Raw genomic sequence first — 23,740 nt, 5'->3', positions numbered from 1 at the left:
GTTCATGGTGAGAGATATGGGTTTAATTTCATTTTGTTACATATGGATTTCCAGTTTTCCCAGCACCATTTGTTGAAGATGCTATCTTTTCTCCAGTGCATGTTTTTGGCACCTTTGTCTAATATAAGATAATTGTAATTTTGTGGGTTGGTCTCTGTGTCCTCTATTCTGTACTATTGGTCTACCGGCCTGTTTTGGTGCCAATATCATGCTGTTTTTGTTACTGTTGCTCTGTAGTATAGTTTAAGGTCTGGTATAGCAATACCACCTGTTTCTCTCTTCCTGCTTAGGATTGCTTTAGCTATTCTTGGTCTCTTATTTTTCCATATGAATTTCATGATTGCCTTTTCAATTTCTATGAGGAATGCCATTGGGATTTTGATTAGAATTGCATTAAATCTGTATTGTACTTTTGGCAGTATGGTCATTTTGATAATATTAATTCTGCCTTTCCAAGAGCAAGGTAGATCCTTCCATCTTCTAAGGTCTTGTTTGTTTTCTTTCTTTAGGGTTCTGTAGTTTTTATTGTATAGATTGTTCACCTTTTTTGTTAAGTTGATTCCCAAGTATCTTATTTTTTTGAGGATATTGTGAATGGGATAGTTTTCCTCATTTCCTTCTCAGAGGCTTTGTCACTGATATACAGAAATGCCTTTGATTTATGGGTGTTGATTTTATATCCTGCTACTTTGCTGAATTCATGCACTAGTTCTAGAATTTTTCTGGTGGAGTTTTTTGGGTCTTCTAGGTATAGAATCATATCGTCAGCAAATAGAGCTAATTTAATTTCTTCTTTTCCTATACATATCCTTTTAATTTCTTTCATCTGTCTAATTGCTCTGGCCAGTGTTTCAAGAACTATGTTGAATAGAAGTGGTGAAAGAGGGCATCCCTGTCTTGTTCCAGATTTTAGAGGGCATGCCTTCAGTTTTTCTCCATTAAGAATGATGTTGGCCTGAGGCTTAGCATAGATAGCCTTTACGATGTTGAGATATGTTCCTGTTATCCCTAGTTTTTCTAGTGTTTTGAACATAAAGGGGTGCTGTATTTTGTCAAATGCTTTTTCTGCATCTATCGAGGATGATCAAATGATTCTTATCTTTAATTCTATTGACGTGATGAATTACATTTATTGATTTTCGTATGTTGAACCAACTTTGCATCCCTGGGATGAATCCACTTGATCATGGTACACAATCTTTTTGATATGTTTTTGTATTTTATTTGCCAGAATTTTATTGAGAATTTTTGCATCTATGTTCATTAGACATATTGGTCTGAAGTTTTCTTTCTTTGAAATGTCTTTGTCTGGTTTTGGAATCGGGGATATTGGCCTTATAGAATGAGTTTGGAAGTGCTCCCTCTTTTTCTATTTCCTGAAATAAATTGAAGAGTATTGGTATTAGTCCTTCTTAAAGGTCTTGTAGAACTTGGCTGTGTATCCATCCTGACTCAACCTGGGCAGATTATATGACTGAAGAAATTTGTTGATGCCTTCAATGTCTTCTATTTTATTGGAGTATAAGTTTTCAAAATAATTTCTAATTATCCTCTGTATTTCTGTAGTGTCTGTTGTGATATTGTCTTTTTCATATCATCTGCTAGTAATTTGAGTACTCTCTCTCATTCTCTTCGTTAGCATGGTTAAGGGTCTGTCAATTTTATTTATTTTTTCAAAGAACCAACTTTTAGTTTTGTCAATTTTTTAAAATTATTTCTTTTGTTTTGATTTCATTCATTTCTGCTCTAATTTTAATTATTTCTTACCTTCTACTGCTTTTGCTGCTGATTTCTTTTTCTAGGGCTTTGAGATGTAATGTAAGGTCATTTATTAGTTGACTTTTTTTTTCTTTTAAGGAATGAACTCCATGCAATGAATTTTCCTTAGTACTGCTTTAATAGTGTCCCAAAGATTTCGATATGTTGTGTTTGTGTTCTCATTTACCTCTAAGAATTTTCTACTCTCCTCCTTGATGTCTTCTGTAACCCATTGTTCATTCAATAGCATATTGTTCAGTCTCCATTTGATGCAGAAATTTTTATTTTTTATTTTGTTGTTGATTTCCAATTTCATCCCATTATGATCTGATAAAATACATGACAGTATCTCTACTATTTTGTATTTGCTAAGAGTTGCTTTGTGGCATAGTATATGGTCTATTTTAGAGAAGGATCCATGTGCTGCTGAGAAGAAAGTGTATCTGCTTGATGCTGGTTGAAATATTCTATATATGTCACTTAAGTCTAAGTTATTAATTGTGTTATTGAGCTCTATAGTTTCTTTATTCAACTTTTGTTTGGAAGATCTATCCAGTGGTGGGAAAAGTGTGTTAAAGTCACTTATAATTATTGTGTTGTGGTCAATTTGACTCTTGAACTTGAGAAGAGTTTGTTTGATGAACTTAGCTGCACCATTGTTTGGGGCATATATATTTATGATTGTTATGTTTTGTTGGTATATGGTTCCCTTGAGCAGTATGTAATGTCCATCCTTATCCTTTCTAATTAACTTTGGCTTGAAGTCTACTTTATTTGATATGAGTATAGAAACCCCTGCTTGCTTCCATAGTCCATGTGAGTGGTATGATTTTTCCCAACCTTTCACCTTCAGTCTGTGTATATCTTTTTCTAACAGATGAGTCTCCTATAGGCAACATATTGTTGAATCTTTTTTTTTTTCAGTTTAATCTGCTAGCCTATATCTTTTGATTGGTGAATTTAAGCCATTAATGTTTAGGGTTTCTATTGAAAATGGTTTGCATTTTCAGACATATTTATTTATTTTTGTTATTTAACTTGATTTGGTTTTCTTCTTTGATTAGTTTTTTCCTTTAGTGTACTATTTCCTTTGCTGGTTTTCATTATTTTTTGTTTCCTCTTCATGAACTATTTTGCCAAGGATGTTTTGTAGTGCTGGTTTTCTAGCTATAAATTCTTTTAAGTTTTGTTTATCATGGAAGATTTTTATTTCATCTTCAAATTTGAAGCTTAATTTTGCTGGATACAAGATTCTTGGTTGGCACCCATTATCTTTCAGAGCTTGAAATATGTTGTCCCAGGATCTTCTAACTTTCAGGGTCTGTGTTGAAAAATCTGCCATTATCCTAATTGATTTACCCTTATATGTAATCTGATTCCTTTCTCTTGTGGCTTTTAAAATTCTCTCCTTTTTCTGCATGTTGGGCATTTTCATTATAATGTGTCTTGGTGTGGGTCTGTTGTGATTTTGCACATTTGGAATCCTGTAGGCTTCTTAGATTTGGATTTCTGTTTCATTATTCATGTCTGGAAAGTTTTTTGATATTATTTCATTGAAAAGATTGCTCACTCCTTGGTTTGGACCTCTATGCCTTCCTCTCTCCTAATAACTCTTAAATTTGGTCTTGTTATGCTATCCCATATTTCTTGAATGTTCTGCTCGTGGTTTCTTATCATTTTCACTGTGCTATCTACATTCTTTTCAAGATGATATACTTTATCTTCATTGTCTGATGTCCTATCTTCTAAGTGGTCTACTCTGTTGGTGATGCTGTCATTTGATTTTTTAATTTGGTTTATTATTTCTTTCATTTCAAGGGTTTCTGTGTGTGTGTGTGTGTGTGTTTTGTTTTTGTTTTTTGTATAACCTCTATCTCCCTGTTGAGGTGATCTTTTGTTTCTTGGATTTGTTTATGTAGCTCATTTTCAAAGTGATCTTTCACTGCCTGTATTTGTTTTCTAATGTCTTCTTTGAGATCCCAAAGCATTTAATCATGTATATCCTGAAATCTTTCCCTGGCATTCTTTCTGCACATTCAACACATCTTCTAATGATGTGTTGTCTTGAATTGTCTGTGGTACTTTCTTCCCTTGTCTCTTCATGTTTCTCACAGTTCTTTCTTTTCAGCTCTGTGGGACTGGAGTTTTATTGTTTTTACCCTATAGATTTGTATTGCTCTTGTATGGTTCCAAGATCCCTCCTTTGTGGGGAAGGACAATGTTAACAGATCCTAATATCAACAGTATATCACCTATGAACAAATTATTGATATTAAGACATTTATAGTTAATCTCAATGTCCAGAAATGTTGGATTCAATTATTATTTAAAATAATATAATCAGTAGTTTTATAAAAGGTGTACAGTTTCTGGTGGTGGACAGTGAACTGGGGGTCGGGCATAGGATGCTATGGTAAGGGGGAAAGATGTGAGGGTATGGGGTTAATATAACTTAGGAAATTTGAAGGAGAACTCTAATGAAGAGTGTTAGTAGCAGGGGAATAGAGAGGAAGTAATTTAGGGTAGACAAGTACATGGGAGGACAGTAGAGTACAAAAAAACAAACACACATATGTATTTAGAAAATTACAGGATGTTAAAATAGTAAAATTTGGAGGGTGAAAGAAGAAGAAAGAGAAGAAGAGAAAAAGGGAAAGAAAGAAAGAAAGAAAGAGAAAAAAGAGAGAAGAAAGAAAAAAGAGAATAAAAACATTTTTAAAAAGGGGAGGCCTTATGCAATTCTCCATAATTTTTATTCAGGTGACTCAGTTCTCAAAATTCTATTTCATGTAAAGTTCTTGGTTTCACATTTATTGAAGTTGTGAGAGCCAGAGGATAGAAGGGTAGAAGAGAAAGAAGAAGGATAATATTGGGGCGGGAGGGAACAACAAAAAAAACCTCTTAGAATTCCATTTCCTTCCTGCTTCTCTTCTCTTCCAGTAGGTGGAGTTGTTTTAAGCTGGAGTCTCTGACCTTCCTATTGTGTAGGTAACCAGGGTGAGAAGACTTGAGCCCCCTCTCCTGCCTGGAGCTTCCCTGATCAATCCTGGCCTTTCTAATTTGCTTCAGGTTTTTAGACCCCTCCCCTGTTTTGCTTATCAGGTCCCAACTGCGGGACCTCTCGCCCTTCGCTTGCTCCGGGTGGGCGGTGCCCTTTCAGCTGAGAGTGGTTTTGTGCTGGGTGGAGGGAAGGGGAGGAAGGTGGAAACCAGGTACCTGTTCAAATGGTCTGCGCTGATAGCCACGCGCAACAAAAAATGGTGAGAAAGGTTTTCCAAGATGCAGTCAGTCTGCTTGTAGCACAGGGGTGTCTGGTGAGGTGGGGGGAGCTGGGATGGCCTTGTGCTATGGCTAGATTGCAACCTGTGACCTGCATGGGAGTGGAGTACAGCTGATGAGGTGATTCTGCTCCGCTGCTTGAGAGCTGTGTGTGCGCTGGAACTGCAAGCTTTCGGTCAGGAGTAAGGAGTCTTACTGGAACACGACCTCTGATTTCTGTGCAGGTGGTGGCAGCTCTGGTGGTTTCTGTGAAAATCCACTGTATAGGGGTCCTGTCGCTTGCTCTGAGATGTTGTATTCCATCTAGGTGAGACTTTGTTGAGATGCCGCCTGACTGTTTTCTTAGTTAATTCTACAGAGCAGCCAGAAATAGTACCTCCTCTATTCTGCCATCTTGGATCTCTCTATTCCGCCATCTTGGATTTCTCCTCAATTCTTAAATGGAATTCAACCCCATTCATTTGTCTACACACACACGTACACACATACTGTTATACTCATACATAAACATACATAACATATTTACCTAGGACCTTTGTTTCTTTTGTGCACTTTACTGAATTTTGGGAAAACAGGAAAATTGAAGTACAAATAATTTAAAATAGAATATTTGGCATTCTTGAGCTTAAAATACTTCTTGGCCATCATTTTATGCTTTTGCCTCTCTTCCTGTGGCATAATCAGGTGTATGCTGGAAAATGATTCATGTGAGCCCCTTTTTAAAGCTGATTTGTATTTTTCAGTTTTCTTCCATTTTGTGAATGCACCCACTATGGCTGTCGAAATTACCCACAAGGCGTCACTGAAGACACATAATCAGCTCTTGCAATTAAGAGTGAGTGGCCACCAGCACTATATTCCAGCACACCTCTTCTTCCTTTTTTGGAAGTACCCTCCATTTTTTTTTCCTGCATCCCTCCTGTTTTTTTAATGAGGAAAGCTTAGCTTTCCCCTGGACTACTATCTCATTCAGACCTTTTGGGCCTCTGAGAAAAGTCCATTGTCCTCTAATTATAAATAAAGCAATTCCTAAGAGGACTTCTGGTGCTACTGATATATTTTAACCTCAAGAATAAATAATTCATCGTTGATCATGAAAATTTCTGGATCACCTTCTCTGAGTTATTGATTCTTATGAACTCTCTTGCTTTTGAATTTCAAAAACACATTTCTTAAAACTACATATAATTTTCCCAGTCTCTCAATAGTAGTCTCTTTAAGATTGCGAAATTCTTAAGGCTAGGGCTGTATCTTATTTATTTTTTAATTTCCTACACTAACTTGAGAAATAAATTCACATTCTTGATATTCAGTCATTAATTATTGGATTGAATTTAAAATTTGCAGACATCTATAAAATGCCTGCTTTGTACATTCTATTTAGTGTTAGTGGAGCTAACCTAGAAAATACTTAATAAATGTTCATTGATTTAATTCTAAAACAACCTTTACTGAGTACTTTCTATTTAAAAGCACCATGTTAGTAACTTGAGTCCAAGAAACATCACTCATGGTCCTTTCTTGCTTTGAGAACTGGGAAGAGAGATGGGACATATACACAAGTCACATATATGTACTTGTCACTTTATCATTTGCAAATTAGCTTGATAAGCTTTGTCTCCAAGAGTTTAAAAGAGGGAAAAATGGCTTTTAGCCTTGGGATTTCAATAAGAAGATAAGAATTTAGACTTGGAAAGCCTACAGCTGAGTGGGAGAGAGGAGGAAGGGAATGTTCTTGGCAGAAAACAGTGTGAAAGATACAAAGGTGAAAAAGTATGGACTTGCTTAGGGGGCAGCGATGGTTCAGTCACGTTGAAGTGGAGGTTCTGAGCAAGGGGGTTGCAGAAGGTAACATGAGAAACACCAGAGGGCCACGGTATGGAGAAAACCAGGGACCCGGCTTGAATTCCAGACTGTGAAGACATAATGGGGAGGTTGTGCAGTAAGAGAAATGGGAGAAATCTGGAGTCAGAATTGGATAACAGGTATATTCTGGTCTGTTATTAAGAGGAAGGAAGCATGGCGGGGTTGCAGTGGCCATTAAAAGCATCAGGAGGAGATCCAGGGGGGCCCTGAAAGTCAGAATTCAGAACAAACTTTTTGGTTAGATGACTTTTGTTTATTGTCTTAGTCTTTTTTTTCTGTTGCTTCAACAGTAGATCTGAGATTGGGTAATTTATGAAGAAAATACATCTATTTCTCAGAGTTCTGAAGGCTAGGAAGTCCAGGATCCAGGGGCTGCATCTGTTGAGGGCCTTCTTGCTGCATCATAACATGGCAGAATGTATCATGTGGTGAGAGATCAGCAGGCATAGATTCAGATCTCCCTTCCTCTCCTTATAAGCAACTAATGATATCATCTAATCTTAATCACCTCCTAATGGCCTCACCCCAAATATCATCAATATGTGAATTCAGAGTCTAAGTTTTACTACATGAACAATTGGAGATCACATTCAAACCACAGCAGTTTGTTAGCATATGGCAGCTGTTTTCATTCAGGAGTAGTCAGTGAAGGGGGCTGGGGTTGTGGGTTGGGATTGTGGGGTTGTGGGGTTGGGGTTGTGGGGTTGTGAGCTGGGGTTGTGGCTCAGCGCTTGCCTAGCACATGCAAGGCCCTGGGTTCGATCTCAGCACCACATAAAAGTAAATAAAGGTATTGTGTTCAACTACAACTAAAAAATAAATTTTTAAAAACAAACTAAAAAATGAAAATCAGTGAAGAACTGTGGACTCTATTCTGCAGCTTTGGGTTGGATGGGGGATTCTAGAATTTTGATCAGGAGAATGACATCATCCTTGTATCTGGTGACAGTGTTGGGAGGAGGATGAGACAGAAGTAGATCTTACTGGCTTATTAGGATTGAAAAACTGAATTAGGGGTTTGACAGCTGCAATAACAGATGCAATATAAAAGAGCAAGTACTGATAGATCTCACAGAGGAAGAAATAACAGCCTGTCTGAGCAAAGTTTGTTGGACCTTTCTGAAGCAAACTGCGGTCAGTGAGTGGTAAGAAAGAAAAGTCAATCAGGAAACAGCAAACAATGATCCTTTCTGACAGTGTACCCAGTAATCCATCATTCTGTTCAGTTTCTGTGTGTACTAGTCTCTTTCAGGGGAAGCTGTAAAACTTCTTGACGATCAACTGGTCTGGCTTCACTCTGGATCTGTCAACCTCATCAAAGATTTATTCTTCTGCACATATTAAACATTCCTAGGAAGGGTACTGATAGTTCTGTGTTTGTGTGAGTGAAGGGTTGATTTATATAGCCAGTTCTTTTTGTCTATTCTGGCTTGTTTGTGTTCATGGCATTGGTCACTTCTGGAAATATTATGTATATTCTTAACAGCATTGCTTTTCTAAACAGTCAGATTGGTATGATAAACTGCAACCAGAGATAGCCTTGACAGATGTCCATGTACAGACTCTTAGAGTCAAGACTAGAGGAGACTAACCCACACACAGATCCTGGGAAGGGTTTTCTTATAGGAATAATGAGAAAAAATGGCCATCTAGAAACCTGAAAGGGTTTCCATGTCTCTCTGAGTGTCTACTTTGGTGCTACGTGGCACTGGGGAGGTTAGAGATTAAGGTGTCTTAGGAAAGATGACACAGTTTGCACTCAATAAACAAGCAACTTCCTCTTTCCCATTAATGTTCTCCTGGCCTTTCAGGCTTTATTTGTATAGTCAATTTCCCCCTAACTTACCTCTTTCCTTAAGGTTTATATACTCTTGAGATTCCTAAACTAGTAGTGAAAGGAAAACGGAGAGTAAGATAGATTGAAATGCTAAGGATAAATTGAATTTTGCTTTATATAAAAAAATATAATAGAAATATATATATATATATGCATATACATAACATAAACTATGTGTGTGTGTGTGTTTATATATATATCTTTATCCAACTTTGCATTTTATTCCCTGTGAGCACATTTTACCCTTTCATTCTCTATTCTCTCTAAAGTCTCTGGATGTTTTCAAAATACGAGTCAGGTTAAAGCTCTGTTCCAAAGCCTCTACTAACTTCTTACCCCATAGGAAAGACAGTTCCTCCTGGGACCTGCAGGTTCTATATGACTTTTGTATCTACTGTCATACCCACCTTCCCACCCTCTTCCCCTCAATTACTGAGTTCCAGCCACACAGGCTGTTCTTGGAACACTCTAGGATACAAAACTGCTCCCATCACATGACCTTTATTCTCAGGACCCTCTTGGCAAATTCTCATAAGACTTTGTGGCTTATGTCATTACCATCTCTTCTCTTGAATGGCTTCCCCTCACAGTTGTTCTTCCTGATCCTAGTCTCGAACGTAGCGTTTTGTCAGACTCCATGCTTCCTCATACTGTGTCTTCATGTATCACCTACCTTTACCTAAATGTGCATCCAAAGGTGTGGAACCTCCAAGAGTGCTTACTGTTTAAGAAGTGCCCTATAAACATGTTGAATGAACACATGAATTTGAATTTGATCTTTTCTTTATATCATTTCCCAGTAGTCCTGCTGGTTTATATTCAAAATAAGCCATGTAAAATGCATAGTGATCAATTAATGTTAAGCTATTAATTATGGATAAGAAAATTAGTAGTTGTCTCTATATTGATATGTTGTGGAGTTAGTCTCCTGGTTTTTTTGACTTTCCCCAGAGAACATCAGGAAAGTTTTAGCTTTGTTTTTCTTTTAAGCCACAATTTACCATGGGAACAGAATTACTTTTAAGACTTTTCCATGGCTATATTATTTCTGTGTGTTTGTCTCTGATGAAGTAAGCAACCTCTGATAACTGCCCACTCTTTCCAACACCTTCCTGTTACTGTTCGTTAGCTTCTGGGTTCATCGCACATGTAAAATGGCATATGTACAGACATGTGAAGATCCATCCACTCCCTAGCTAGTAAACATTAATTCATAATACTTTACTGTCACTAAGCAGAAATTTTGGATCTCAGAGTTGGTTATTTTTCTCTAAAGTTTTTATTTTGTAAGTGAAACAAACTATTTAACTTAAAATCTTCTTTTTTTTCTTTACAGATAGAAGTCCTTACAGATTTGCACTTCTTTTCTGAGGCCTTTTATGAGTTATCCTTGATATTTTATGGGAAAAACATGCCTTGTCCAGTGCCTTCTGGCTTTAAAGCTACTGGAAAAATTAAGGTAACTTACTAATTTGAACTGTTCTTTGTCTTCGAAGGTTATAATTCTAAAATCTAGGAAACATTCCAACAACAGTATATTTACATGTCTCCAGTACTCCACACTGCTTTGTTAAATCTGGTTACAGCTAATATTAGATTTTATGAGTTTTAATCTATCTGGAATAGCACAGTGTCATGAGGGATATAGCAAGGTTCTGTAGTAAATTTTTGCAATGGAATTCTGGCACAGGGACACTGAATATTGCTTTTTATTATAGTTATTATAAGCCAGTTCTTTAGACACATCAGCCAACACATTTTAGGTTTTTTAGTCTAATCCTATAATTTCTGGTTAATGTTCTTACTCAAAATAATCTCTCCTTATAACTCATTTGGACCTTTTTGATTGATAAACATCACATCAATGAATTGAGAATATTTTGTTCAGATTTCTTCTGATTTCTGTGGGGAATGAACATTCTTCTCCATTTTGCCTAGAATGTTTGGTTTTAGGAGACAGTTTTACCGGGATCACTTGATTTGTATTTATAGACTAGATAACTGGAGAATTCTTGAAAACAAGTACTAGAGTTCATGATGAAAGCAGAAATTAAATCAGAGTGAGTTATTATTTTCCTCTGCTTTGGTCTTCATGGTGATCTGGGAATCAGATGCTGTAGGCAGATGCTTGGATCCATGTGAGCCAAGAATAAAGGAAATGGGTGAGAGGCAGGGTAGAAAGTCCCTTTGCCTGAGGGAAACCATATGTGTGAGGAGTGAGACTGACAGACATAATACATTCTGGTGTGATTTGAATTTAGAGGACCTAAAAGAACCTGGGGGAATTATCTGTAAGACTTGGAAATCAGTTGCATAAGCTGACATTATATTTTACATATTGTGTCTACTACATCAGCATATTCCCCTAAAATGTACTTCTTTTTATTCCATATGACTGCTACAACATTGTAATTTATTATTATAGGGAGGGGGTGTAACTTAGTGTTAGAGCACTTGCCTAGCATGCATGAAGCCATGGGTTCAATCCCCAGCACTGCACAAAATAAGTAAATAAATAAACATCTATATATCTATATCTATACATAGAAGGAATATCTATGTGTTATATGGCATACATGGTATGTATGTGTGTGGATATGTATGTGTTTGTCTACCTGTCTGTTTATCTACTACCTTCCTATCAAGAGAGAGGTTAGTTGGTTATTTCCTTCATTTTTTGTTGTATAAATGAATTCATCTTCTTGCCTGGATTAAGTTAGTAGTATTTTCTTGCTTGAATCTTAGTCAACAGTCTTTCCCTATTACAAATGGTTTGTATTTTGCTATTAAAATTATATTTTAACTCATGTGTAATGTTTCTCAAGTGCTTACTGAATATAGGTATTTTTCTAGACTGGGGATGGAGCAGTAAAGAACAAATGGATCTCATAGTCCAGGGGGGAGACAAATAATAAACATATTTAGCACATAAATATAAGTCAGATGGAGGTATGAGGGTCAATCCAGCTGAACTGAGGGGAACTATTAACCAGGGCAGCTCAGGTTGCTGTTTTATTCAGGCCGGTCTCTAATAACCAGGTTTTGAGGAAAGTGAACCATGGAAAGATCTGTGGGAACAGCCTCCCAAGTGGGAGGAACTATAAAGGCAAAGGCTCTGAGAAGGATGCTTGCAAGATGTGGTTGAGGGAAAACAACAAGGCCAAATGAGAATTCAGGAAAGAGAAGAGGAGGGTAGAACCCAGGAGCCAGGTTATGTAAAACCTCCCGAGGCTCAGTCAGGACTGGCATTTACTCTCTACCCGATGGGAAACTGTAACCGACAAGGGTTTTGAGCAGAGACATGACATGATAGGAATTAAATATAAATCAACTACTTTGTTTGCTTTTTGTGAAATAAACTGTGAGCAAGCAAGGTATAAATAGGGAGACCAATGAGAAGTCTGTTGCAAGCAATTTGGTTGACACATGATAATAGTTGGAGTAATAGTGGTGGAGGGAGTGAGCAGTGGTTCTGTTCAGGGTGTATTGTGAAGATAGAGCTGACAGCATTTGCTGATGATGGTTTAGGTTTGGGATGTAAGAGACTTAAGTCAAGGTGAATGCAGAATGTTCAACTTGAACGACTGGTAGAAAGAAGTTTTCATATACCGAGAAGGGGAATGCTGCTCCTGGCAGGAATTGAACATGATAAATATGAGATCCATAGTAGACAACCAGGTGGCTATGTAGCATATATAGAGGCAGAGACTGTAATCCAGGGGAGAGGGTGGGGTTGCAGGTATGTTTGGAAGCATTAACATAGAGATTTTAAATAATAGAACTAGGTACAATCAGCTAGGATCCCAGGCAGACAGAGAAATCTAGAAAAGAGAAAACTGAACTTTAGGTCATCCACATTTAGAAGATGAGAAGGAAAGAAACCAATTGGGTAGAATAATGAGAAATGAGAATTTTCAATGGCCACAGTTTTCACCCAAATAAACAATCAAAAAGTCTGGAACTAATTTTTACATGTAAATTCCAGCCTTCATTTTTATCCACAAGCTTCATAAGATAACTGTGTGGGCGAATTATCTCCCAATAGATTCTGACTTCAAATTTTGTATTCTCAAAGTTAATTTGCAGCTTTCCAGCTTCAATTGGGAATTTAAAAAGTGTAATTAAAAGAGGAAATGCTTTCAGGGTTTATAATTAAAATAGGTGCCAATGTTATTAGGCTGCAGGCCAGTTATTTAAAAAAGGGATTAATGAATTAAGTTTCACTTGTAAAGGAAGTAACTGAAAAAAAAATTATGGATTACTATTGGACTTTTCATAGTCCTTTAAAAATTCTATATTTTAACATTTTTATTTATATTGAGATTCTGCTCTTATCACCAAATCTAAGGTCCCACTATGAACTCTTTTCAGTTTGTATCACCAGAGATACCGCCATCACCACATTCAGTTACTAACTTTTCAATGTATTCTAGGCAGCAAAATGTATCTTCAAAAAAAAAAAAAAAAAAAAAAGGATTTTTAAAAACACTAATATTTTCCTCCATTGAATGCTATATATGATGTATTGGTTTGGGAGTCCCTCAAAAGCAGATTGTGAGACAGAGATTTGGAAGCAAATAATGTATTGGGAGGCAATTCCAGGGTGTATGGTGAATGAATGGTAAAGTTACACCAGAGAAGTGGGAAAGTTACTTCCAGAGAGCATTGAAAAGAAGGTCCCTGCCATGGGCAACTGGGATAGAACAAGTCTCTTATTCCTCAATGGTAAGGGTTTTACCCTGTACCACTGGCCTCTCTTGAACATTCTTATGACCACAGAATTACCTCAGGCAAAGAGGTAGTACACCAACCATGTGGAGGCAGACCCTTTATGGAAGCTTTTGGTGACTTCCTGGTGACCGAGCTGATATGCAAGGATGTCAGTATTGGCTTCTCTTAATGGACATCTTTTACAAAGGGCTTTCTATTCCAAGAGGGCCTTTTTCTGCTCCAGGATACAACAGTCTCTTCTGGCAAATGAATAATTTCCTTGATGCACCATTAAATTTATAGCTAAATGCATTAATAAATTATTCACAAAACAAGCAAAAGTACCACAAAAAATAGTTATTCTGAATAGTAATACAGTTTTACCTCAAGCTGGGAAAGACAGTGTTAAGTGATAATCCTCAATGCTGTTAGAATTTTGAATTTCTACACAATATGTGAGGGAATGTAAATTGGGCCAGCCCATTTCTGTTTTCTCGATATATGGGCCAGACCATTTCTGTTTTCTCAATATATTCCTATATTTTGACCCAGAAATCCTGCATTCAGGAATGTATACAGAGGCAATAGTCAGAAATACAGACAAAATGGTCACCAGTGTTATTTAAGCTAAGGCTGATTTGTGGAGAGATGATGGGAAGCAGCCCCCTTAGGTGTCTAAAAGTGGGCAAGAGGTTAACAGGGCTACATTCTTAGGCAAGTATTTCCTATCAGACCGAAGTTATAAATAATGGTATCAGAAAAAATTATGATGTAATACTTAGTGAAAATGAAATTCAAATCCATATATAATTTTAAAAAATTCATTAAAAATAAATTGGTAGAGAAGACATAAAAATATTAACGCTGACCTCACAAAGGAAATTGACTTATGTATGATTTTTACTTTATTTTTTATATTAATCTTTTATGACTAGAGCATATATTACTTTTACAATAAAAATGGTACACATTAATAGTTTCATTGAAAAGAATATTCAAATTATCTAGTTCCTACTGTTAATATTTTGCTTTTTTTGACAGTTGTTTCAGTCATTTGACTCAGGAAAACCTCTTACCAACAAAGAAAACATACAGGTAAGGATAATAATGTTTTCTAAACATTGGCTATATAGCATGGATAATTTTTTTTAGTGCTAATAATTTTTGAGTCATTTCAACTATCCAGTAAATATAATCTTTGGTTTGGGAAATCTTCTATATAATATGCTTTCCTATTTCTAATAGTGGTGTTGTATCTCAACATCCTGAAGCCAGAGGTAGGATTGGATCAAACTGTTCTAGCAAATAATTGTGACTGCTCCTGTTTTTCATAAAGATGTGTATTCAATTTGCTCATCTAGCCATGGTAATTATCTCTAACTTTAATATTTATTTGGTTACCTACCAGGTAACTCTGATTGTAATAAAAGGGTTCTGTCTATTTTGAAATGGCCCAGTTTGTTGCCAGTTCCTAGTCTGTCAGCCAATGGTTTGGCAGAGTTTTCATTTGGCATTTTCATTAAGTTGCTCCTCTGATTTTTCCAATATTTTTCCACATGAAGAAAATGAGACTGCTCATATAAATACATTTAGGGTAGTCAATAATTGAATGATTGGAATTTTAAGCATTTGATAACCTAGTTGCATTTAAATATCTTCAAATAATCATTTAAAAAATTCTAGGGATATTGGTAGTCTGTGCCCTAGAAAATGCTGGGACAGAGTGCTGTATCACAACTATGATTACAAGATGTTAGAGATGGGGAAGGAGTCTACAGTTAACATGGGCAGAGATTACACATAGGTTTATTTATTATTTAAATCCTATGAAACAGTATCGTATTTTAAATAAGGTGGTTTTTTTAAATTAAATAACTTGAGAGATATTTCCTCAAAATTATTTTTTTCTCTTCCATAATTTTAATAGAAATAGGTCTACCTTTTATTAAATGTAAACTTAATTTTTTCCTATTATTGTTTATTACACAAAGTCTACTTTTAATTATGCTTTGTATGATTCAATATTTTTGCCTAAAATTTAATTTTAATTGTTAAGGAAGTTGCCTGAAATGAAAAAACTGATATTAGGAAGATGTAAATAAATATTCTTATCTTATTTTAGTGCTCTAAGACCTTGGGGGGTTTAAGAGTATTTATGACTTTTCAATCATAAATGCCAGAATATCCTAAAATCAGTGCCTCTAGGAGCAGTTTTTGATATAAAAAGAATGTCTGATCGTTTCTTTTTATACAAAAAGAGACTGACAGTATAATGGAAACCTGATTTCTAATAGCTAATTAATTAAAACAGTACTGTTGGCCCACTTAAGACTCTTCAGATTACACTTTGTATTTTCTGCATAGAGGGAGAGAAAGGAGTGTTAAATAGCATTACTAATTAATCTTCCTTTGATCCTCAAGTGTTTGTGTGTAATTGTCAAGGCTCATTAAATCACTGCTTGCTATGATAGGAAAAGAGAAGAGAATGTCCTCTCTCCTCACCCCTAGTCCATCTGAAATTTCTCCTTTAGAAAGAAAGGGTCAACCATTTTCCTAATGCAACAGCTTGGCAGAAAGTCAGGCCCAGTGGCTGTTCCATGTGCTGCTTTTCTGAATGCATTGATTTAAACTCTTTTGAAAAGATTCAGAAAAGAGAATAAACAATAACAACAAACATTCCCACTGCCACTGTTGTTTCAAACTTTCCCAAGCAATATTAATTACTATACTTACATAAGGCAAATAGTTTCCCTCTTTTCTAGAATAGGTAGCTCCTTTTATATTAACTCCAAAAATATCTATGAAGAGCCTGTTGTATGCAAGGCACAGATTAATGATGTCAATCAAATGTGTCAATCAGCACTCCAGACAAACCTCAGTCCTCCTGGAGCTTATAGTAACACACAGGAATAAGAATAAACATAACATATAAGTAAACATTATAAACAAGTAAAGTACATATTTTACAAGTAGGAGAACCTTGCTTGGGAAAAATAAACCCAGAAGTAGGTGAAAGGGGTTGGGAGCATGGGGTAGAGTGAATATTTTAATTTTAAATGGGGTTATCATTCCCAAAGCAGGTAAAGGGGTAAGGCATATGCAATCCAGAGAAAGAACAATCTAGAAAGAGGGAATAGCAAGTGCAAAGGCCCTGTCTATCTTGGTGAGAGATACCTTGAGCCTAGTGTCTACAGCTGTGGTGGGGAGCTATATGACATAAAGTCAGAGAGGTAAAATTAAGAAGGGCCTTATAGGGACATTGTAACTTAGTCTTATATAAGAAAAATGGAAAGCCACTGGAAGGGCTTTGAGCAGAGGTGTGGACAGTTTGGTTTATCTGTTGATCCCACTGTGTGGCAGGTACTGTTCTGATTCTGAAAATAGTTTAAACTCACCAGTCATCAAAATAGACACATCCTCAGTCCTTGTGAAGCTTGTGTGTAGGGATTGGTTAGGAGAGGAGAGTAGGAATATAGTTTTAGACATACGGAGTTTGAGATATGTCTTAGACATCTAAGTGGAGGAGTTGTTAGTTGTTTATATTGTGAATTTTGATTCCAGAAGGGAGATTGGACCTAGAGTAAAAAGCTCATGATTTCATCAGCCTTTAGATGAAATAAAACCAAGTGCCTGATTAAGATCATCTAAGGGGAGAGTGAGGACTGAGTTCTGAGAGATTACAGTATTAAGAGGTACAGGATAAGAGAAGGAACCACCAAAGAAGAATGAAAAGTAGTGGCTAGTAGGATATGAGGGAAGTAAAGGGAGTGTGGTAGCCCAAAATGCAAGAGAAAAAAGCACTTGAGAAGGAGGGAGATGATCAATAGTATAAAATTAAGTGTCATAAATCACTCAGTCTTAAATGTGATTTTTTTTTCACATTTAACATCTTTGAAATTAGAATGCAACTTACAGATGATGATATGACAGTTTAATGTGCACATAAAATAACGGTTAGATTAGAAATAGCATATATATGAGGACTAGAATTGAACATTGGATTTAGCCATTCATATGGCATTGGCAATCTTGATCAAAGGGTTTGAATGTAGAGATGGAGTGAGTTTAAAAGCAAATTAAATGATAGAAATTAGAATATTGACAATTCCTTTTTAAAAAAAATTTATTTGTTCATTTTAGTCATACATGACAGTATAATGTCTTTTGACATGCTATACACACATGGAGTGTAACTTCCCGTTCTTGTGGTTGTGCATGATGTGGAGTTACACCAGTCATGTATAATATTGACAATTCTTAAGAGGGGTTCCATGAAGAGTAGCAGGGAATTAGGGGAGTAACTTGAAAAGGAAAGTAGGTTATAAAGGGTTTTGGTTTTTTGGTGAAGGAGATAATAGCATGGCTATGTGCTGATAGGAATGTCTGTGTGGGAAACATTTGTGATGCAGGAGTGAATGAGCGATATAGGAGAGAATGAGCAATATAGGAGAGAATGATTGAGAGGGTCACTGGGTCAGGACTGACTGTCTAAGTGGGAGCAAAAGCTTCAGGCAGAGGGAAGGAAAGTGGAACTCTGACGAGTAGATTCTTAGGTAGGTGAAATAGGTGGAGCAATGGGGTTTGGATGCTCTACTCTGCTTCAATTTTCTCATTTTAATGGAGAAGGCAAAGATCATTAGCTGGGAGAAGGAGAAGGAAGAAAGGATTAGAATTTGGAGGACAGAAGGGCATTGAAATGATTGTATGGGAGATAAGGACAATGAGTAGACTGGCAAAATTTAGAGTGATTACTAGGCAGCACTGAGGTTTGGGGTGAGTACTTAAAGTAGGGCCACTTGTGAGTTTGTGTGATCTACTCAGGTCTTCTTCAATCGCAGACCCTAAGATGACTTAAAATTTGATTTCAGGGTTATGCCTATGATTACCAGGCAGGTGTGTTGTGTGTGAGGGAGAGGGGGGAGGGTTAACGGTATATACAAGGAGGAGTATGATTGACCATGGATTCTAAGCTGGGAAGGGAGACTGCTTGTCTATTCATTCATTTCTGTCCAAGAGTCTTTAATTTACTTACACTAAAACAGAGTGGTCTTTGTGCATGGATGATGACTTTTGTGCAGTTTATCTACTTTGATGAGGTATCCTTTCTCTCACTCCAAGGATTAAGTTCACTCCTATTATATGTCAGGGCTAGCCATATGAGACACAGGTCAGAAATTGGTGGGGAATAACAGAGTGCTTACAAAAGAATAAATCTCATTAGAAGAATAGATAAGCAAATGAAAATTTGGGTTGATTATTTATTAAGAATAAATAAAAATGGCAAGAAGTAATAAACACCTCTCTATAATTATGACAAATGTAAATTGTCTCAATTCTATAATTAAAAGACATAGGTGGGCATATTGGATTAAAAAAGAAGACTCAACTATATGTTGCCTAAGAAACATGTCATAGGCAAAGACATCTGCAGGCGGCAAGTAAAAGAGTGGAAAATGATATTCCATGGAAATGGAACTCAGAAGCAAATAGGAATAGTTACTTTTACATCCAACAACAACAACAAAAAAGACTTCAAGCCCGAATTAGCCACAAAGAAGGTTATTGCTTACTAGTAAAGGGAACAATCCAATGGGAAAATATAATGATAATAAATGTTTTTGCCCCAAATGTTGGTGCACTTAATTACAGAAAATAAATATTATTTGACTTAAAGACTCAGTTTGGTCCCAATAAAACAATATTGGGTGATTTCAGTACATCTCTCTCACTTGCCGCCTGCAGATGTCTTTGCCTATGGCATGTGTTTCTTTTAGGCAACATATAATTGATAGGTCATCCAGATATAAAATCAGCAAAGATAGTACATCTATAGAGTTACAACTTATTATGAACTTAATAGATGTCTACAGAATATTTCATCTAACAGAAGCTGAATACACTTTCTTTTCAGCTGCTCATGGAACCTTATCCAAAATAGATCTTTTTATTTTTTTAAGCTACAAAACAATTCTTAGAAAATACAAAAAAATTGATATAATTTCTTACATCTTATCAGATCTAAGTGGAATGAAATTAGAAATCAACAGCAAGAAAAATTATATAAATCCATGGAGATTGAACAATACACTTTTGAATGAAGAGTGATTTCATTACGAAAGAATAAATCTCATTAGAAGCGTAGATAAGCAAATGAGAATTAGGATTCATAGGAGAAATAGAGGAAAAGTTTAAAAAATTCTTAGGATCAAATTAGAATAGAAATACAATATATGGGAATATCTGTGATGCAGTGAGGTGGTTCTAAGATGTGAGTGCCTTCATTAAAAACTCAGAAAGATCCCAAATAGATACCCTAATGATGCATCTTAAAGTCTTGGGAAAACAAGAACAAACTAATCCCAAAACAAGTAGAAGTAAAGAAGCCATAAAGATTAGAGCCAAAATTAATGAAATAGAGAATTTAAAATTCTGCAAACTGTCAGCGAAACAGTTTTTTGAATGGATAAACAAGATCAATAAAACCTTAGCCAAACTAATCAAAAGAGAGAGAAGAGTCAAGTTAATAAACTTAGAGACAAAAGGAGATCACAACAGACACCACATATCCAATGGCTCACTATTTTGAAAACTTATATTCCAATATTGGAAAAATCTCAAAAAATGTATACCTTTCTAAACACCTATGACCTACCAAAATTGAACCAAGACGATATAGAAAACCAAGATAGACCAATAGCAAGCAATGAGATTAAAGCAGTAATTAAAAAACTTTAAACCAAAGAAAAGCCATCAGAATTAGATGGATTCACAACTACCAGACTTTTAAAGAACGAATGCCAATACTTCTCAAAATGTTCCATGAAATATAGAGAATATTTCTAACTCATTCTTTGGAGCCAGTATCATCCCGATACCTAAACCAGGTATAGATATATCAAGGGAAGGGGGGTGGTACTACAGACCACTATCCTTGATGAAGATGTAGAAATCCTTAATAAACCAAATTCAGCAACATATTACATATTATACACCATTATCAAGTTGGTTTTTCTCCAGGGATGCAAGGATGGCTCAACATGCACAAATCAATAATTGTAATATACCACATAAATTGAATCAAGAATAAAAATCACATGACCATTTCAATAGATGCAGAAAAGGCCTTTGGCAAAATTCAGCACCCATTCATGATGATAACCTTGAAAAACCTGAGGACAAAAAGACTTACCTCAACATCACAAAAACTATATACAACAAACACAAAGCCGATATCATACTGAATGACAAAATACTGAAAGAATTTCCTCTCCAATCAGGAACCAGATAAGATGTCCATTCTCACTACTCCTATTTAACATAGCACTTGAAATTTTAGTCAGAGAAATTAAATAAGGGAAGGAAATAAAAGGAATACAAATAGGAAAGAAAGAAATCAAATTACCACTGTTTTCAAATGATAGGATTTTATATTTAGAAGATTCTAAAAACTCTGCTGTAAGACTTATAGAACTGATAAACAAATTCAGCAAAGTAGCATTATATAAAAGTCAGCATACAAAATCAATACCTTTAATAAATCCACTGAGAAAGAAATCAGAAAAAAATAAAAAAAGAAATCAGAAAAACAATTTTATTTAACAATAGCTCAAAAATACTAAGATAAAATACTTACAATAAATCTAACCTAAGAGGTAAAAGATCTCTATAGTGAAATTGTAGAAAAGGGAAATAGAAGACACTAGAAGATGGAAAGACCTCCCATGTTCATGGATAGGCAGAATTAATATGCCTGTATTACCAAAGTGACCTGAAAATTCAATGCACTGAATATACTAATAAAATTCTTCACAGAACTAGAAGCAGTCCTAAAATTCATGTGGATAAACAAAAGACAGAATAACCAAAACAAATCTGAGCAATAAGAGCAATGCAGGAGCCTTTGCAATATCTGATTTCAAATTACACTCCAGAGTCATAGAAACAAAGACAGCATGGTACTGGCATAAAAACAAACGTGTGGACCTATGGAACAGAACAGAGACACAGAGACAAATACTCTCAGGTACAGTGATCTGATCCTTGACAAAGATACCAAAAACACAGATTGGACAAAAGATAGCTTTTTTAACAGTTAGTGCTGGAAAAACTGGATATCCATATGTGAAAGACTGAAACTGGATTTCTGTCTCTCATCCTTCACAAAAGTGAACAGAAAGATCTAGAAATCAAACTGGAAACTTTTCAACTGCTAGAAGAAAAGCCCAGGGAAACACTCCACATAAATGTGCAGGAAAAAATTCAATAGGACTCTTAAAGCTCAGGAAATAATAACAAGAATATATAAATGGGATGGAATCAAGTTAAAAAGCTGCACAGTGAAGGAGACCATTGCATGAAGAGGGAGCCTGCAGAATGGGAAAAAATATTTGCCAGCTACTCTTCTGACAGAGGATTAATATTCAGAATATAGGAAGAACTTAAAAAACTCAACACTAAAAACCAAAATAACACAAAACAAATAAACAAACAAAAACTCCCAAATAATTCAATCAATAAATGGTCAAATGAACTAAGCAGACATTTCTCAAAAGAAGTAGTACAAACAGCTTTCAGTTTAATGAAGAAAATGTTTAGCCATTGAGAAAGTACAAATCAAAACTACATGAGATTTCATTTCATTCCAGTTAAAATGGTAGTTATCAAGAATGCTAATAACAATAAATGCTGGTGAGGATACAGGGGAAAAGGAACTTTTATATACTCTTTATGGGAATTAAAATTGGTACAACCATTATGGAAATCAATATGGAGGTTTCTGAAAAAAACGAAGAATGAAACTACCGTATGACCCACCTATATCATTCCTCAGTATTTATACAAAAGAATTGACGTCAGCATACTACAGAGATACCTGCATACTGATGAGTGCAATTAACAATAGCCAAGTTATGGAACCAGCCGGGGTGCCTATCAACAGATGAATGGTTAAAGAAAATGTGACATGTGTACATGATGGAAATTTATTCAGCCTACAGAAGAGCAAAATTATGTCATTTATAGGAAAATAGATGGAATTGAGAGCATCATGTTATATAAAATAAGCCAGACTCAGAAAGTAAAGGATTATATGTTTTCTCTAATATGTGGAAGCAAAAGAGAAAAAGGGGATCTCATGAAAATTTAAGAGAAACTGTTAGGGAGATGAGAGCAGGGGGAAGTACTGTGGAATGAAACTGATCAAATTATATTACGTACATGTATGAATATGACACAATCCAGCTATTACATATAATTATCATGCACCAGTAATAATAATACAAATGTTTCAAATACTGAAAATCTTAACCATAATAACTGCCATTTATGGAATCTCCTATCTTTTCCTATATTCTTTCCTCTAGCACAAAATGGAGAATGCAATTGGGGAATGAAACTAATAATAACTTTTAGAATTTTACTGATTTACTCCTGCCTACTTTTTCCATTTTTAGGCACTTGACGAATTAATAAATAGAGGCTCACCTGTAGTTCTGGTTATGACTGGCCAACAGCATCTTCTAAATAAATTTTATATGGTTAAGGCACACTTTTTCATAAGTATGGCTGCAACAATAAATTCTGTACCAGAAAATTCACTGAAAGCTTTCTACCATGGAGCTAACCATGGTAGCTTTGAGAGGAACAAACCAACTCTCTCTAACTTGAAAGGTAATCATTTGTTTTATTTATTGTTATTTCCCTTTTTCTCCCTTTCCCCAACAAACACCCTACTCCACCCCGACTAATCCATATGAATAATCTAGAATATATTCTTTCATATTTTACCCTAAGCTCATATAATGTACATATTTCTAGGTATGTGCATATGTTATTTCCATTCATATTTATCAATACTTTTATAAGAAAAGCATGTACATAACAGATTTTATCATTTATTTATAGAATATTTTATATACGGTTTTCTGCATCTTGCATTCCACATGGAGAAAATCCTCCATTGAAGCCTCTCAGAGACAATTGCTTTGGCTTTGGTCCACTGTAGTGAATGGGTAGTATTCTTGTCTGTGAATGTCACATGATTTATTCAATCATTGCCCTATTGATGCTCTTGCATTTTGTTTCTAGGAACAGTGCTGCATTGCTGCATATCCATAGGACACAGTGTATATTTATTCGTGATAGATATCCATGAATAGGATTTATGGGTCATTTTTCAATTGTATTAGGGGCCATTTTAAAAATGGATCTTTTCTACCATTCAGTATTATGATAACTATGGATTTTTAAAATAGATATTCTTTATTTGGCTGAGGAACTTTTCTTTTACTC

General features: G+C 35.6%; 1 protein-coding gene across 1 annotated transcript in view; it reads left to right on the top strand.

The window, feature by feature from the left end:
• Positions 1 to 23,740, top strand: part of Cfap54 (cilia and flagella associated protein 54) — a 308,923-nt gene that overhangs the window by 149,550 nt on the left and 135,633 nt on the right. The window contains exons 47-49 of the mRNA XM_027928857.2: positions 10,077 to 10,199; positions 14,492 to 14,545; positions 22,903 to 23,119. Coding sequence (XP_027784658.2) covers positions 10,077 to 10,199; positions 14,492 to 14,545; positions 22,903 to 23,119 — 394 coding nt within the window. The remainder of the gene's footprint in view (positions 1 to 10,076; positions 10,200 to 14,491; positions 14,546 to 22,902; positions 23,120 to 23,740) is intronic.

Source organism: Marmota flaviventris, chromosome 3, assembly GCF_047511675.1.
Source record: "Marmota flaviventris isolate mMarFla1 chromosome 3, mMarFla1.hap1, whole genome shotgun sequence".
NCBI classification, from domain to species: Eukaryota; Metazoa; Chordata; class Mammalia; order Rodentia; family Sciuridae; genus Marmota; species Marmota flaviventris.
This window is presented reverse-complemented; position numbering and strand designations above follow the sequence as displayed.